The sequence below is a fragment of the Perca flavescens genome, chromosome 5 (assembly GCF_004354835.1).
Source record: "Perca flavescens isolate YP-PL-M2 chromosome 5, PFLA_1.0, whole genome shotgun sequence".
Taxonomy (NCBI): domain Eukaryota; kingdom Metazoa; phylum Chordata; class Actinopteri; order Perciformes; family Percidae; genus Perca; species Perca flavescens.
Genome location: NC_041335.1, coordinates 33,879,807 through 33,898,952, shown reverse-complemented (window position 1 = coordinate 33,898,952; position 19,146 = coordinate 33,879,807). Strand labels below are relative to the sequence as shown.

General features: G+C 38.6%; 1 protein-coding gene across 1 annotated transcript in view; it reads left to right on the top strand.

Moving 5' to 3' along the window:
• The first annotated feature begins 225 nt into the window (after positions 1–225).
• The window catches only part of LOC114555038 (type-2 ice-structuring protein), a 42,224-nt gene continuing 23,303 nt past the window's right edge, over positions 226–19,146 (top strand). Inside the window, exons 1-4 of the mRNA XM_028577117.1 lie at positions 226–345; positions 1,812–1,975; positions 8,355–8,489; positions 8,560–8,671. Of these exons, the coding sequence (XP_028432918.1) occupies positions 291–345; positions 1,812–1,975; positions 8,355–8,489; positions 8,560–8,671 (466 nt within the window). The 5' untranslated portion in view covers positions 226–290. The remainder of the gene's footprint in view (positions 346–1,811; positions 1,976–8,354; positions 8,490–8,559; positions 8,672–19,146) is intronic.

Genomic DNA, 19,146 nt, shown 5'->3' with positions numbered 1-19,146 from the left:
AAAGGCTATGTTGTCTCTTATCTCTGGTCAGGCAGGGCATCTCAACCGCATGCTCTGACCTCAGGAGCATTCTGTGTTTATCACAAGGTCAGTATAATCTCCTGAGAACGCCAGAAGTATTTTGGCTTTCTACCATGTAAACAGTTTAATATTAACAGAAAAGAGAAGAGTATCATTCTTTTCTAACAGACGTGTATATAAAAGCTAGTTTTTGTTCACTATCTCCACACAGGAAGACCACAGGCTGAATCTGAGAAAGAAGAATTATCTGCATTATCTCCGCCACCAAGATGCTGACTGTGTCTCTACTCGTTTGTGCCATGATGGCTCTGGCTACAGCTGATGGTGAGTATCAGTGTTTAACTTTGTCTGAATAAGAGAAGTTGAGTAAATACAATGCAAAAATGTGAGAGCTTGTAGACTTGAGTTGAGCCCTGGTAAGTTAGAACAAAAACCTGAAGTTCCATTTCTGAACTTATGGCTATGTTTATTTATTTTTAAATAAATATTCACACACATCAGCTAAATGCAGGACTTTGCCTTGCGGTGGCAACAGGACCTAGAGCTTACCACCTGCTTCCTTGGAGCCGACACCAAGGTGCTGTTTCGGAAAGTACTTAAGAGAACATACTGCTTACCTTATAGTTCTTAATAAAGTTAATGTATGGCAATAAAGGTAAAAGAAAATATAAACATATTGGACTCTCTGTCACAATTCAACCCAATGCAGGGCAATGTTTTATTTAAACCAGGCAAGATGGATGCAGGATTCTAAATATGGCTTAGTACAGTAGGTGAATAGGATTCTAATGACCTCTCTTTTAAATATCTCCATGTGAGGAACTTTTTGTTCCTCTATTTTTTGTATGCAAAACCAATCAGTCAGGATTCCTGCACTCTTATCCTTAGAAGAAATTATAACTAGATTTGATCAATATATACAGTAACTGGCTTGCATCTAGCTCTAAAGAAACATCAAATAACCAGACTTTAGACATGGAGGGAGGACTTAAAAGAGGACAGAAAAGCAGTTAAAAGAAAACTTGTGACGCATCTCAGAAAAAAAAAACTAATTTAAAGCTAGTCCAATAAAATTGGCTGATGCAGACATATACAACTCCTGTCAAAGTAAATAAATACAACAGTAATCTACCTGACCTTTATTTTAAATGCAATGAGGCTAAATGAACATTTATGCACAATGTATCTGGGAGTGTGACAAAATTCAAACACTCTGAAGGGAGGTGATCAATAATCTTGTCTGTGAACATTCCACTTGTAAAAATAAACTAATGTAAATTTAATAAAAACATTGCCACATCGGGTGATAGCAACCCTGCTTCCCCAGCTCTGTTTGCTCAGAGCTCCACAGCCTAACGTTATGTCCACCATAGATCTATGTCCACAGCTACTAATTTGTTTTGCACCACATTTATCGCAAGAAGTGTTGCAAAAGTCAGTGTGCGCAGGTTGGCCAAATTGTGATGCAGAGAGCACAAGTTGCAGTGACGGATTTTTAATTTTTTAATTTATTTATTTCATATAACCTGTCTTTAACAAATCAACAGCTTTGTACGTTGTTATACTGAAAACTAAATAAAAAGATTTTGATTTAAAAAAGAAAATTTCAAAAAGTTCTGAGTTTTGTTCTACGAGTAATCAAATCGTATTCTACAATAAGCTCTCACGTTTTACACCATTTACCTTTATAACGAACAGTGCAGGCATAGAAACATGTGTAGATTAATGCTGACAAACATATTATTAACAACTCAGTGAAATCCGCTGTTTATGATTCTCTGTCTTCATAGACGCATATGTCACTTCCAGCAACTCTTCCAGCAACGTTTCCAACAACTCTTCCAGCAACTCTTCCAGCTACGCAGAGGGCCCTGCTTGTCCTGCTTCTTGGCATAAGTACAATGATCGCTGTTTCCTCTTCATTCCTAGAACACTGGATTGGTCTGAGGCTGAGGTAATCAGAAAGTATATTCTGCTGGTATTGAATAACCTTTCCACCCAATTTCCTTTAAAATAGATTAAGTAGTATTTGAGATATCTTTGAGATACCAACTAACGGACAAACAAGACTATGAGTCTACTGTCTGGGTCTTCCGAGGTTTCTTCCTAAAAGGGAACAGCCACTGCTAATGCTTTCTCTTGAGGGAATTACTGTAATTGTTGGGGTTTTGGAACTTATAGAGTGTGGTCTAGACCTACTCTATCTGTAAAGTGTCTCGAGATAACTCTGTTATGATTTGATATTATCAATAAAATTGAATTGAATTGAATTGAACTGTCATGCTAGGAGCTTTAATTAGACATGGCAGCTTTGAGCAAAATGCTAACATCAGGATGCTAACATTGACAGTGCTAACCTGTTGATGCAAATACTGTAGGGGAGAGCCGGGACGATTGAAACGCGGGACAGATGAAACATTCCAGTTTTCTCCGAGTGCAATGATGATAGACAGACTTCCTTAGGTCAAACCATAGAGCATGTTAACCTCCTTCTATCAGCCAAATATCTTCCTGTTATTTCCTTTTATCACAGAGTTACAGGCGATAGTGTTTTGATGGTCAAAAGTAAACTTCATCAGCGGTAACATTTTTTCAATTATTAATGAGTGTTTTTCATTTAAAGACTACATGCTTTTTCGGCAGACTATTTAGTGTTCTCCACAATCCCAGACTTTCATATTGCATGCTTGTTTACATGGAAAGCAAAACAGGTTATAATGGCATATGTCTATGTCAGGACGGTTGAAACAGCTGTTTCAACTGTCCCGATCTGGCTGTAACTCCATGTTCAGCATGGTGGCCCAGTGGTTAGCACTTAGCCTTGGCTGTATGAAGCTACCCGCACTGCAAGACAGGATTGTCGAAGAGCTGAACGAAAGTGGAAAAAGGACAAATTGCAAGTGTCTTTTCAAATATTGACGGATCGCTGGCGTCATTACCAATCCACAGTGAAAGAGGCTAAAAGAAAATATTTCTCTGACATTGTTCTTTCTAAACTGTTGTAAACCTCGCGTGTTGTTTAAAGTTATTAACTCTGCTTTAAATGCACCACAGAATGTCATTGAGGCATCTCCTGCTGTGTGTGAGAATTTTCTTCACTATTTTATTGATAAAGTCACGTCTACCAGATCACTTAGTTCACCTGCTTTTCTGATCCTTCGGTGTTTGTCCCCTGCCCTGCTGTGTTTGACACACTTCAGCCTGTGACCCTGCCTTTTGTGCAGGAGATTGTGGGTCATCTGAAGCCCTTGGGTTCTCTGGATGATACTGTCCCGCGCCAATTTTTTAAGGAGGTTTTTTCTACTGTTGGGCCATCTTGTCTCACGGTTATTAATAGCAGTCTGTCGTCTGGAGTAGTTCCTGTAATTCTTAAACATGCAGTTGTACTGCCTTTATTAAAAAAACCTGGGCTGGATCCTACTATTTTGGCAAACTTTAGGTCTATCTCCAAATTGCCATTCTTCTCTAAAATCTTAGAGAAGATTGTATATTCCCAGCTCATGGACTTTTTAAATGAACAAAGTATTCTGGAAATTTTCCAATCCGGTTTTAAAACATTGCACAGCACAGAATCAGCGCTTTTAAGAGTTTTTAATGATATATTTTTAGCTACTGACTCTGGTCACTGTGTTATCCTTGTACTTTTAGATTTGACTGCAGCATTTGATACAGTCGACCATGATATCGTCATTGCTCGTTTGGAGCAGTGGGTGGGCGTCAGTGGCACAGCACTGGAATGGTTCAGGTCCTACCTGTCACATCGGACTTTCTGTGTCGGCCTTGATGACTGGGTATCCTCCACTGCTCCTCTTTCATGTGGGGCTCTGTGCTCGGCCCTCTTTTATTTTCTATTTATCTACTCCCTCTTGGTTCCATTATTAGGAAACATGGGATTTCCTTTCACTGTTATGCTGATGACAGCCAGCTCTACGTCCCCCTCAAAAAGACAGAGTCCTACTCTGTTAACCCACTGCTAGAGTGTTTACACGACATTAAAGCTTGGATGTCTTTGAATTTTCTAAATTTTAATGAAGAAAAGACAGAAGTCATGGTCTTTGGTGGTACTTCTGTGACCACTCCTCTAGTTGATCTGGGTTCTCTGGCACAGTATCGCAAGCCAATTATAAAAAATTTCGGGGTTAAAGTGGACTGTGATCTCAAATTTGACAGCCAGATTAAAGCTGTGGTGAAGTCTAGCTTTTTTCAGTTAAGGCAGCTGGCAAAAATAAAACCAATCCTTCAGAGACAAGATTTTGAGACAGTAATCCATGCCTTTGTGACTACTCGGCTGGATTACTGTAATGCACTTTACATACAGTAGGGGCTAGTGGGTCCTCCATTGCTCGTCTTCAACTGGTTCAAAATGCTGCTGCACGTCTTTTAACTGGCAATAGAAAGTATGAGCACATTTCACCTATTTTAGCTTCACTCCACTGGTTGCCTGTCCATTTCAGGATTCATTTTAAAATTCTTTTATTTGTTTTTAAAGCCTTGAATGGCCTTGCCCCATCTTACCTCTCTGTGCTGCTGCACCCCTACACCCCTAGCCGATCTCTCAGGTCAGCTGACCAGCTGCTCCTGATGGTGCCTAAAGCTAGGCTCAAGCTCAGAGGGGATCGAGCGTTTGCCGTTGCAGCTCCAAAACTTTGGAACGGACTGCCTCTGCTCATTAGACAGGCCTCCTCTCTGTCTAATTTTAAAACTCTTCTTAAAACCTACCTCTTTTCTTTGGCTTTTAACACCAATTTGCATATTTTAATTGATGTTTACTTATTTAATTCAATTTAAATTGTTTTTTATTGCATTTATTTTATAGTGGGTACCTTTGCTTTTATTGTGTTATCTATTTACTTTGTTTTATCTTTTGTGCAGCACTTTGGAAACCTTGTGTTTGTTAAAATCGTGCTATATAAATAAAGTGGATTGGATTGGATTGGATTAGCACTGTGGCCTCACAGCAAGAAGGTTCTGTGTTCAAATCCAGGTCGTTCCGGGGCCTTTCTGTGTGGAGTTTGCATGTTCTCCCCATGTTTGCGCGGGTTTCCTCCGGGTGCTCTGGTTTCGCCCACCATCAAAAACATGTACTAGGTTCTCCAGGCAGTGCCCTTGATCAAGGCACTGGCTCCGATCTGGAGTTGGTCCCCGGGCGCTGTCATTGGCTGCCCACTGCTCCCTTGAGGGATGGGTTAAATGCAGAGAATGAATTTCGCTAAAGCAGTTTTAGAAAGATGAAAATATATTTGGGCCCCACCAGGTAGGGGGTCAAGTTTTCCCATGTTATGGGCTGTGGGTCGTTAAGGGCACTTATTTGGATGTGCAGTGACCTGACCCACGTAAAAACCTAGTGAAATGCCATTTTCCACAATTGAAACATGATATGAATGCAAAAAACTACTGTTCTAGCTATAAAAATGGTAGAATCATCCACAGTGCATGCTATTTCAAAAACCGCTTCACGCTTCAAGGTGACGGCAAGTAGTTGTTAACAGATATTCACGAAGACGTATAGCCCAGCAACAATTTATCTAAAATAACACCTTTTTGGATTACCATTCATGATATGTAGTAAAATATTTAAGTTGTGGGAAGTTTATATGGTTTAAACTGTATGTTTCATCCGTCCCCCCATGTTGTTTCAATCGTCCCGACCAGGACGGACGAATGAAATATTATGCACGCCCCACTTTTCTTGTAATAATTCCTGAACGGTTTTGTTCAAAGCTGAAAATGCATCTGTATTTGACAGATGACAGGTGTAGGTTGCTAGTGACAGAATATTAGCTTTCAGTGCAATATGATCGCTTTCTAAATTACGTTTAATTGAAAAGTGTTTCAGCTGTCCTGGCTCTCCCAATGCTTGTTCACTCTTTGTTTGAAGCTTATATGTTGCTAACATTTGCTAATTAGCACCAAACACACAGAACAGGAATGTCTTTAGTTCTGCAGATATTTGGTCATAAACCAAAGTAGCCTATTGGACACATTAAAATTTTACTTGATTATGGCGCTAGATGGCCAGAGGGAACTCCAGGGTTTCACTCAGTGGTGTTCTGATAATTTTCTTGAAATAAATGTGAAGAAAACAAAAGAGATGGTCATAGATTTTAGCAAAAACAGAATTATAGTCCCCCCTTCTAAGATCAATGGTGAACTTGTAGAGAGAGTCTCAACCTACAAATATTTGGGAGTTGAATTTGACTCTAAATTAATTTTTAATTTATTAATTAGTAATTAAAACTAAGAAAATGCACCAGCGGATGTTTTTCCTTAGGAAACTAAACACTTTTAGACTAGACAGACACATCCTTGTAATGTTTTATAAAAGTATTCTCCAGAGTGTTCTGTCTTTTGGCCTTATCTGCGTGTTTGGTAACATGCATGTTAAGGACAAAAGAGACTGCAGCATATGATCAAGATGGCCAGTGGGATCATAGGACTTGATCAGGTGTCAGCAACTCAGCTGTACAATGAGCTTATCCTAAAAAAGACCGACCAAGTTCTTAATGACCCCACTCACCCTCTTCATCATAAATTTATGAGAAGCAATAGGTCAACTGGTAGAATTTTACAACAGAGAATCAAAACGGAAAGGTACAATAAATCATTTGTGCCCACAGCGATCAGACTGTATAATGACCATGCACATCGCAAGTACTTTTATCCTGCACTGGCACTTTAACTGGATCGTAGATCCAATTTTCCTTTTTTGACAAGCACTCCTAGTTATTTTTATATATATACGTTTTTTATTTTTAGCTACTTTAATGTTTCGTAAACGTTAGATGTCAGATTGTCTTTGTCATTTCTGTAGTATTGTTTATTTTTTGTATTGTGATTGTTGACTTCTGTTATTGTCATTCCCATTGTACTGTTACTTTTTTGTTATATACATGTTTATTGGTCTGTCTGTGGTGTCTATATGTTTAGAGAATATGTTGTGACAAGAGTGCAAAATGAATGACCACATGAATTTCCCAATGAAGTTTACCTTGACCTTCACCTTGATGAAAAGTCAGAGATCACCAAAGTTGTTAGTTAATCCTGAGGGGAACATAAATGATAAACCACATATCATCACAATCTATCCAATAGTTTGTTCAATTTTATTCATAGACACAAACTTGAACCTTGTGGTGGCGCTTCAGAAAAGTCACAAGAGTCACTGGGATTCATCATCTCTGATTGTCTGAACAAGGGCACTGTAAACCCAAATAAATTGAAACTTTGGCAAAAACATGTCCCACTAAGAAAAGTGCCATTTCTGTTGGAAATTAATAACATTTCAAAGGGAGTCCTTTGCACATATGTAAGGGTTTTTATAGGTTTATTTTTTTATTTGTAGTAATTTAATGATCATTTGCTGGCCCATTGCCTACAATATCAGTTGTCCTCAGATATGAGATAATCATTTCAACTTGATTAAAAACACAAAAAGAAATAATTGAATTGAATAATATCCTTACCACATGAAATAGTACATTGTATTATGTTTTAAAAACTACAAATAGTGAGTTTTTAACAAATATTTTTTACAAGTGAAAATTTTAACATACAAGTTTAGATTTTTTGTTCTGCAAGTTCTCACATTGTCTTCTACAAACTCTCACCTCTTGCACCACATTTACCTTCATATAATACCGGCATATCCCACGTCTTAATCGGAAAATGCTATATTCGGAAAAAGGCCTCATTCGGAATATCCAAACGGAACATGCTGTTTACATGACCTGAATCAAATTCTGAATGTAGAAATGTAGTGTAGAAATCCTTTAACCAGCTAAACTAGCTTACAGGGCTACAAAACCTAGTGTATGAGTGTCCCCAGCCCCCACTCTTACTCAGAAAATGTAAATCCTTTAACAGATTTGTCATTTGGGATGGTTGTGGGTTATAGCCTATGACTAAACACCCACTAAACACACAATGTAGACAATAACTGTGTTAAATAAATGTTAATTTGAATTCAGCATTGTTGTCACATTTGTTATTCTTATCAAATGTCAACTAGTCTGAATCACATTTAGTGCCAAAAATGTAGTAGATGTTGAGATATTTTGCACTTCAACTGCTTGTGGTACTACAACGAGTACACAGTGTTGGTGAAAATCAAACAAATGCAACCAAAGACAAAACCTTCTAATTAAAGCTGCCAATGTAGCAGAGACCACAGTACAACAGTGACGTTAAACCCCTGCAAAACTACCATCACCTCATCAACAAATATTTACTGCAAACAGCTCAATATTTGAGCCAATCCTCCACCCTCCTGCTGGTGGAGGAGACCACATTAAAATGAAGTTTCACAACTGTCTGTCTGTCTATCTCCCCTGTAGAAAAACTGCCAGTCCTTGCAAGGAAACCTTGCATCAGTGCACAGTGTTGAGGAGTATCAGTTCATTCAGATGATAATCAAACAACAGACTCATGCTAATCCAATAACCTGGATTGGAGGCCATGATTCCCCGAAGGTAATATATCATACAAAAGATCTGATTAGGGATAAGATGTCACGTTTTAACTTCTACATCTTTTCTACAGAACAATGTTTGGTTCTGGAGTGATGGCAGACCTTTCTCCTTTACATTCTGGTGTGCAGGGGAACCCAACAATGGATATGGCAACCAGGATTGTATCCAGATGAATTTTGGAGGTAAATCACAACAAATGAATTACCAGGACGTCTGTATGGAGTTAAATGACAAAAGTCATAAATAACAATGTTGGAGTTAAACTCTGAAGTGATGCATAATGAATGGGTGATAAACACCACAAATTGCTCCGTTTCGCAACATGTAAATATTTTTTAGTAACTGTCGTGAAGCTTCCTCTGTTTTGTGAAGAGATTTTGGCCTTTAGTGTCACTGATATTACTTCTGTTGAGATATTAAAGCTCTTAATGACTCCTGTGTTTCTTGTGTTCACAGCGCACCAATGCTGGGATGATGTCCAGTGTTCCATCCAACTTCCATCTGTCTGTGCCAGAAACCCATAAGAATCTCCTGAGCTGACACAGAGATAAATTGTACCTACCACACACACAAACATCTTCTTAGCGTGTGACAGTGTGGATTTCTCTGTGTCATCAGTCTCATGTGTAATCACATCTTTAATTCCCTGTTTGGCTGTAACCAAACTTCTTGACTTCCTCTTTTGCCTTTAATAAGAGAAGAATGAATATGTTGTGAAAAGAACGCTTTTAGCCCAAACTAATCTTTGATGCACTTTGAATTAAAACTCTGGAGCATTGAAACAAGCTAGTCTCAGTCTCTTCTTTTTTAATCTAATCTTGTTGAATTTCACCTAACAGCAGATTTTGTACTATATGTCAATGTCACAAAACAGAAAACATCTTCACAGATAGACATCTGACAATAGAGCAGGTTGGTTTCCAATCCCATTTAGTGGAGAACAAGGGTGTGCTCCCTCCCACGCTGTTTGCCATTATTTTTATCAATGATCTAGAAATTAAGCAAAAGCAATAGGGAAACTTAAGGATTAATGAATCAATTGCATTATATATAAACCATGTAAAGATTAAGAGATATACTATTCATGATTTATTTTATTATATCATTTATTGTTAAATTTTTTTTTTAATACTTTTTTTAATTTATCCTTTCTTTCAGTGTTCCCTTTATGCATTTTGAGAGGTCTTATTGTCATGTTCTCTATGCCTTGATATTATATATGAATTCCTTTTCAATAAAAAAAAACAAAAAGAGATGCAGATGAAGTTGAAAATTGCCATATTTTAGCATTTAGCTCAGCACAGCACAAACTCCATAGATATAGAACAATAGATATGACATGACGTGATGTTCTATATCTATGGCGAACTCATACACGACCACACTTTTATTAGCCGCCGCATGACCGCATCATCATTCCCAGCTCCGCTTGTTACAAAATACCAAGATGGCGACAGCTGAAACGTAAACTGCTGGCTTCAAAACGGCAGACCACAAACTAATGGGCGACGTCGCTGATGCTACGTCCTGCTCGCTTTACTTCAGTGTCTTTTAGGATTATTAACCTGTTTTTTTCCCCTCTTCAACATCTGCATTTTCTCCGCCACCGTATGGTGACTTTTTCTCTAAAGGCTCTGACACACCAACCCGACGGCCGACCGTCGGCAGAAAAGGAAGTCGGACTGATCAGTCTCCCAGAGTCAAAAAAGTGCCTTGGAACACACTGAAGCGACGCCGATTTGAGCGTACGTTCTGCGCGTGCGCAAGACGTAATACGTCTCCATAACAGCAGGCGCCGCTAATCTGTTTTGTCGCCCAAAAAATGAAAACCGGCAACTGATTGGACAAACGCGTCACGTGGGTCTGGCTGCTCCTGGATTTTACAACAGAGCATAATGGTAGCTTGTTCGGAATACAATCTCATATTTTACTAAGATAGTTCACCGAAACGTGTTTCTGAAAACATTTTAAGCAAGAAATAGGCCGTGCAGTTGCTGAATCTGTCTTCATTTCAGATCGACAAAGGTCAGATTAAAAGATTTTTGTCAGATTTTGAGAAGCGTTAGTCAGGCTCATCCGCTCATTATTTCCGGGTTAGCGCTCCACCAATCAGATTGGCCATTGAGTGATGTGCTTTCCTACGCTAAAAGCAGTCCAAGCTCAGGTGCTATGTCAAGTTTTGCATGCCTGTCGAAGTTTGCATTCGGAAAGAAAAACAAATCTATTTTGTAGGTTAAATTTAATCAGTGGTGATAAATGGTTTAAAGTGTAATTGTTGAACGTTTAGAATCAATGTTTTATTAGACTGATTAGTAATGTTAGCATTTCCTTGCTACCCGCGACGTGGATGTAACTCGGCCGCAGCCATAGCCTGACTAGCCAGGCTATGGCTGCACACATCAAGATGTTGGGTCTGGGAACTCACCATTGACAGGGCTCAATCCAAGGGGTGGGATAAATGGTTGTCTTTCAAATTCTCTCTGCACGTAATAGGATAGCACTACAACCAACCAGAGTAACGAAGAAGGTAGCGAAGCTAGTTGATAGATTAAACTTTTGCCATATCCTTTTTCTCAAAGAAAAACTGAACTCCAAGTCTTCCAGAAGACCGCTGTTCCCAGCAGCAGCAGCCATAAGCCCCACCACCGATTCTATACACGGTGTGAGTGGCCTGACCAAAATTAATTTTTTCCAGCTCGCAAGTAAATGGAGAGTGCCTAGACCCCCCTGGCTGCAAAATAAATTTGCTGCCACTAGGTGCGTCTAGATTTCTAGGCTACCGCAGCCATGCAAAACTCGGCACAAAACCGGCTGGCTGACAAGTTAAATGATGCTACCCTAATCTGGCGGTGGCAACTTTGCTCGCAGCTCCACTTAACTTTATGTCCACCATAGCTCTATGTCTACAGATACATATCTGTTTTAATCCACATTTATCGCATTTATGCCGTGTGTCTGGGAGTGTGACAAAATTCAAACATTCTGAAGGGAGGTGATCAATAATCTTGTGAACATTCCACTTGTAAAAATGAACTAATGAAAATTTAATAAAAACATTGCCACATTGGGCGATAGCAACCCTGCTTCCCCGCTCTGTTTGCTCAGAGCTCCACAGACTAGCGTTATGTCCACCATAGATCTATGTACACAGCTACAAAAAATTTTTGCACCACATTTATAGCAAGAAGTCTTGCAAAAGTCAAGGCGCACAGGTTCGCCAAATTGGTGATGCAGAGAGCACATGTTGCAGTGACCGATTTGTGGGGTTGGAATCACTGAGTTGTGGTACTGGAAAATGAACTCCAGTAAACAAATCAAGTATATGTTGTGTTAGGGCTGTGGAGATAGGTGTGGCAATGCGAGACAACAAGTTTTCAGCTGCAATTGTATTTAGGCTCTGTTCCGTGACTTTACATTCACAACAGGTGTTAAGTTAAGAGTTTTATTCACATCACGTTTAAAAGCTCTCACATTTGACACCATATTTATCTTTTATAAAGAACACTGCAGGCATAGATACATGTGTAGATACAGGGCTGACAAACAAATTAATAACTCAGTGGAATCAGCTGTGAAATATTACAGACCCATTTAGTTATGTCCACTTATTTCTTATTTTTAACTGAACGAGCTTATACAAGTTGTGGATTTTGAACTCAACTCTATGAGTTTTTGAAAGTTAAACTTGCATTTATTCATTGGGTTGACTATTTACAAAAATGTATGTGTTGATTGAACTTGGGTATGTAAGTTAAGTTATCAGTTGAAAATAAAGCGTGTGTGTGTGTGTTGCAACAAAAAAGAGCTGCCTTTTGAGTTTAAAATAACCTGTCTTCTTCCACGGCAAAGTTAAAGCATGGACACAATAAATTAATTATACACCGCAGATAAGTGATGTAGCCTATTCAAATTTCTACTAAAATATAACATGTGTTATATATAACACAAACAAGAAAGCACTGGAGCCCGGCGGAGGGAGTACCTGTCAACGGCTTGTGAATTTCACTCTTCTCAAATTGAAATGGAAAGTTCTCTTCAAAAGTCAAACGTTTAGCTCCGCCCACATTTAGCCCAACCCCGATCTGAGTACTGCAGTCAGGACTGCAATTGGTTCATTGGTTGGCCAATTCCCATGATGCAAGGCGGTAAATAGAGTTGTGTTAAAATTTGCTGAAAAGTTTGCAGTTTGTTCGAAATACAAATGTAACTTTATGAATTCCGTTTATTAAACGTGTCTGCTTAGAATGTAGTGTTTTGTTGCCTGGTAATTGTCATTGTTGTGCTGGTTTACATTTGTAACCATGAGTTAAGTGATGTTACGTTTGATAAGAAGAGGTGGAGTATTACAGTGTTGAGTGGTAATACGTTTCTTTCAGCCGTTAATGTGTAGCGTGTCACTTGACTGTTGGCCATTTTGTGCCAAGTGACGCAAGATCAGCAGAGGGACCCCTATTTTTCACGGGACCCTGGGGTGGACCCACCAAAGCACCTGCGCTGTCTCTGCTATAACTGTGGTTATGTTGTTTTAACTTGAAATTGTGAGTTGAATAAAGCAGAAAGTTATGTCTGTTAAACTAACATGAGATTTATTACAGTGCTGTCTTCAATTCTGTTTAGTGTATTTGCACAAATATATAAAGTACATAAACATAAACAAGCAATTACAATGCAAGAGAGGAAGGAAGCCTTAACAGCTCCCCTTCTCATTACATGTCATTTTCGTCCTCCTCTCTTCATAGTGTCTCAGCCCATCCTGCCTCCTCTTGTCCTGTTCATTGGAGAAAGAAAGATGGTCGTTGTTTCGTATACGTTCCGAGAGAAATGGCTTGTAGCTTCCTCCTCTGTATGTGAAGTATCGGCCTGTAGTGTCACTGATATTCCTTCTGTTGAGATATTGAAGCTCTGAATGACTCCTGTGTTTCTTGTGTTCAGTGGAAAACGGCTGGGATGATACAAATTCTGCTGACTCACTTCCATCAGTCTGCGCCACCAACCTGTAGTAACCTCATGAGCTGACACACAGAGACATGTTGTAGCTACAACAAACAAACACACACACACACACACACACACACACACACACACACACACACACACACACACACACAAACATCTGCTGGATGTGTGACTGTCTTTGTGTGATCACATCTTTAATTCTGTTTGGCTGGAACGCTGCTGAAGGGATGAAGCAACAAGTAAACAGGAGCTGGACTTCCTCTTTGGCCTTTAATAAGAGAAGACTTGATATAAAAATCTTTTTAAGCACAAGCTAATCTTTGATCCATTTTAAATTAAAACTCTAGAGCTTTTCAACCTGGTCTGTTTCTTTTGTTAAATCTAATCTTTTAAAATGTCACCTTTTGTACTAATTTCAATGTCACTATAGAACCAGTTGGTTTCAAACTCATATGATGGCATTTTCTCCCACGCTGTTTTCCATCTATATGGCTAGTACTAAATTATGCAAAAGCAATAGGGGGAAAAAATATATATAATTAAAAAATATATATATACAGAAACCCATAGCCTATATTAAATAAATGAAAAATGAAAATAACGATTTCACTGTACAATAAATGATTTTACTTTTAATACTTTAACTAGTTTTGCTGATAACACTTTCATACTTTTTCCTAAGTTTTGAATACAGGACTTTTACTTTTAGCGGAGTATAGTCAGTGTAGTATTAGTACTTTTACCACAAACCTACATCACAACTCTGCCCTCTGCTGTGTATAAACTCTGTCACACATGTTTCCTTTTCCCAGAGAAATTTCTTATTAATGAAGATTATATAACTTTCATTTATAAGAGAAGACTAGGAGACTAACCTCACTGTAAAAGTATGTATAACAGCCTGAAATAAAATGACTTCTATTTGTGACTTCGATGTGATCTATTCTTATGATTTTTTTTTTTTAATTCAAATTCTAAAATGATTGTATTAAAGAAATACATAGTGTACATGTGGAACGTTGTGCACTATAAGCAGTAGGCCGCTGGAGCAAGAACACACTTTTTATTCCAGGTGACCGGAAGCAGCAACCCTCCTCTTTTTTTTGGACTTTGGCCGTGTAGCTCCTACCCATGGATGTATTAAGAGAACGCTCCTCGGGGAGATTTCCAGAAACACACAACAGGTATGCAAACGTTTTAATAAATGTGTATGATGTGTTCATGTGTTTTGGTTTGGACTTTATCTCATTTATGAAATAGTTTTTTTGATTTAAATAAAAAAAAGGGTTAGCCATCCACCATGTGGTCTCTTCTAACAAGTTCAAGTTCAAGTTTCAAGTTTCAAGTTTATTGTCATATGCATATTAGTACAAAGTACCACAGCAATGAAATACAATGTGCCTTAGCACTCTCTCAGCACCAATCAATAATAACAATTTTAAAAAACATAATAGCATTAAAAACATAAAATATTCAACATAATATACATAAGTGACTAAGTTCAGACCACAGCCCTTCTTACTGTTGTGCTATCATTCAATAACCTTATTACCTGGGGGTAAAAACTATCCCTAAAACGTGTTGTGCGCGTTTGGATGCTCTGCAAACGTCTCTCCGATGGAAGATGGGAGAAGAGATTGTGTGCAGGATGACTGGAATCCTGTATAATACCTTGTTTCTTTTTAGTGCTGTGTTTCCAGTAAATTTGTTGGAGCGATTCAAGGGGGACCCCGATGATTTTAGATGCAGTCCTGACCACTTTTGTCAGTAGATTAAGGTCATGTGAAGTAGCCCTACCAAACCACACTACAATATTACCTGTCAGTATACTCTCAATTGTACAGCGGTAGAAGTTCAGTAACCACATATACAGTATGTTCCCCCCCTAGGCTCTAACGTCAAATCAAATAATGCAGTGAGTGCTCGCTTTATGTTTTATATGATTTTTGTAGTGTTATAAACATCAGCTCACCCCATGTTCACGCTCGGAGTCACGCTCCATAATGAGTTTCATTCATGCGCCTTTTATGAAAATGAAATGTATTAACGACCAGCAGACACTGCGCCGCTCTGCTGCCACACACTGACGATGTTTAGGAATATTAATATCATAAATCCAAAGGTTGAAAAGTGACAAACTTCCCTGTGTCTTCTGTACCTACATTAATTTTTTTAAATTTTTTTTTATTTCAGAAGCTTTGCTGAACTTGTGAAGATATATATAAAGAGTAGAAATCTCTGCATTTATATTTCAACTAGGGCTGCATGATATGAGGAAAATATCTGATTGCGACTGTTTTGACTGATACTACGATTGCGATTTGGGAATGACAAGTTTTGTCTCATTCTCATTTTCATTGAAAAATATTAAAATGAAAATGATTATAGTGTGATTTTTGCGAGGATCTGTACCAAACAAAGATTTTTTTATTTATCTTTTAAGATAATCTTTGGGGGGCTTTTCCCTTTCGATAGTGACAGTGGATAGACAGGAAAGGGGGAGAGAGAGAGAAAGGGGATGACACGCAGGTCGGATTCGAACCCAGGCCACTGCAAAGGACTCAGCTTACATGGGGCTTAGGCTCTACTGGGTGAGCTAGAGTTCACCCCACAAAGACGCTTTTCTTTAGTGTGTAGGATAGGGCTGGGCAATATGGAGAAAATCAAATATCACAATATTTTTTACCAAATACTTTGATATCGATATTGCAAAGATATTGTAGAGTTGACAATTATTGCTTTCCCAAAATATTTACACAATGAGGTGTGGGATAAATAATCATCAGTAATGTGGATATAATGATTAAGTGGGTAAAGAACAGCTAGAACAGTCTGGTAGGTTCAGAAAATGACATCACCGTACTGTAATGCAGCTCATAAAACCAGGAAAAGACAACACTTAAGCGATTTACAATATAACGATATCCAAAATCTAAGACGGTATCTAGTCTCATATCACAATATTGATATATTGCCCAGCCCTATTGTAGGATAGGATTTGTAGGCTGGGACGTCTCTGCAGCACCACACTACTTCATTCAGAATGGTTTGACACATATTTTGCCTTAAAGGAACATGCCGACTTATTGGGAATTTAGCTTATTCACCGTAACCCCCAGAGTAAGACAAGTCCATACATATCCTTCTCATCTCCGTGTGCTGTAACGCTGTCTGACGGTTCCAGCATTAGCTTAGCCTAGCACAGATCCTGCAGGTAACCGGTTCCAACTAGCCTACTGCTCCGAATTGTGACAAAAGTGACAAAATAACGCCAACATGTTCCTATTTACATGTTGTGATTTGTATAGTCACAGCGTGTACAAAAACTACTATATTCTTCCGCCTGAGAATATAGTTCCCGGTTTGTTTACAGTTAGAAGACGGCTGTGTCTCATGTTATGTTGTTTTTTGTACACGCTGTGACTCTATAAATCACAACATGTAAATAGGAACATGTTGGCGTTATTTTGTCACTTATTCGGAGCAGTAGGATTACTGGAACCAGTCACCTGCATGTTCTGTGCTGGGCTGATGCCGCTGGAGCCGTCAGACAGCGTTACAGCACGCACGGAGATGAGAAGGGTATGTATGGACTTGTCTTACTCTGGGGGTTACGGTGAATAAGCTAAATTCCCAATAAGTCGGCGTGTTCCTTTAACAAATGTGCCCACCCTGCGATTTGGATATTGCAGTAGTTCATATTGCGATTTCAATAAAATTGCGATTAATTGTGCAGCCCTAATTTCAACTCAATTTAAATTGAATATACTTATTGTTTGGGGTCCCACAGACCACATTACATTCACTCAAGTACTGTAAGTACACATTTAAGGTTCTCGTATTTTACTTTTGAATTTCCATGTCATGCAAGTTTATACTTATACAATTTTCATGAACTTTAAACAACATAATGAAGCTAACAGTTAAAACAGTGTTAGTATATTTTTGAGCTGTTAACCAGAACAATGGGTTCTTAAGTTAAGTTAAGAGTTAAGTGCATGAAATATTTTCTTTCTTTTTTAAATTACTTTTCATACAGCTTTATTTGTATTTTTATTTTAGAGCTCCAGGATGCTTAATGAGAAGGACAGACTGTCCCAGTGTGGTGCCTTCACTGTCCTGGTTTTTCACACTGTTGTCTTCCTCACCCTGATACACTCATGTAGAGGTGAACTACACACATCACTAACAGTCTATTTGATGTTAACCTGATTGTTTGTTTATTAAGATCCCCATTAGCTTCTGTCTGTCTTAAACAGAAGCTACTCTTCCCGGGGTCTATTATTTCATAAGAATATAAGATAAGCTGGAATACATCCATCTGTAACATTTATACTCACAATACATCTAAAGAACAACAAAATCAAAGGTACAACAAAACATAAACTTATGTACATAACATTCATACTCACAACATCAAAAATCAACAATACATCGGACAACACTCAACACAAGCCCAAAACCTGTCCAGTACATACAGTTGCTCACATAATCATTTAATCATTACATAACATGTAAAGTTAGTGGATACATGTTATGCTGAAGAATGTCATCTAAATGCATGCACAATTGTCTCTATGTTGCAGAAATGACAATCAGAAACCTGTTTGTTTTCAGGACAGTCTGAGGTGATTGGTCCATCTCAGCCAATAGTGGCATTCATTGATGAGGACATAATTCTGCCGTGTCACCTGGAACCGGCCATGAATGCCTTCGACATCACCATGGATTGGGCGAGGTCTGACCTGGACCCCAGGTTTGTCCATGTGCGGCGTGACGGCGTGAAACTAGAGAGTAAAAAACATCCGTCCTACAGAGGTCGAACATCTCTGACTACGTTTACAAGCTGTCAATTTTCGGGTTATGGTCGGGTTAAGGTCACTATTCGGGTTTCTGAAACATTCGGAATAACCCGTTTACACGCGTGAGCATAGAGAGTTACTCCTGTATACATGGAATTTGTAATCAATTGGCAATATCCCGATGTAAACAACGACGCACGGTTAGCGTCTGGACGTACGGACAACCTTAAGACGCAATAACTTTTCGGTCACCTTCTTATAAATCTCACTATCTCGGTACTTTCTGCCGTCAACAAAAGACATTATATTCATGGTTTTCACCACACTAATAAAGAAATTGGTTTATATATATATATATATATATATATATATATAACTATATTATTATAGTATATAATTATTATTATAACTATGTTTTCTGGCGCATACAAGAAGTTCCTCTACTCAAAAGACCAAGATTCCTTGCGAATAGAACATGCACAGAACACAAATCAATGTTCCTTTTGATGGGGATATGCCGATACGCGTTTACATGACCAAAATTTCGGGTTAGAAAAGGGGTAACCCAGGTAGCGTATTTGGGTTTTTAGAAAGCACTCGACGGAGACTGCTCTCCTCAGAGTGTCTAATGATGTTCAGATGGCTACTGACTCGGGAAGATACTCAGTATTGGTTTTATTGGATTTATCAGCAGCTTTCGATACAGTGGACCACAAAATACTGTTACATGGATTGGAAAAAGAGTTTGATGTGGTTGGGCCCGATTTAAAATGGTTTTCCTCTTACTTGAGTGATAGAACTTTTTCTGTATATGGTATACTGTCTGAAGCCACTCCATTCTTGAATGGTGTTCCTCAGGGCAGCTTTACTTACTTACTTACTTACTTACTACTCACTAC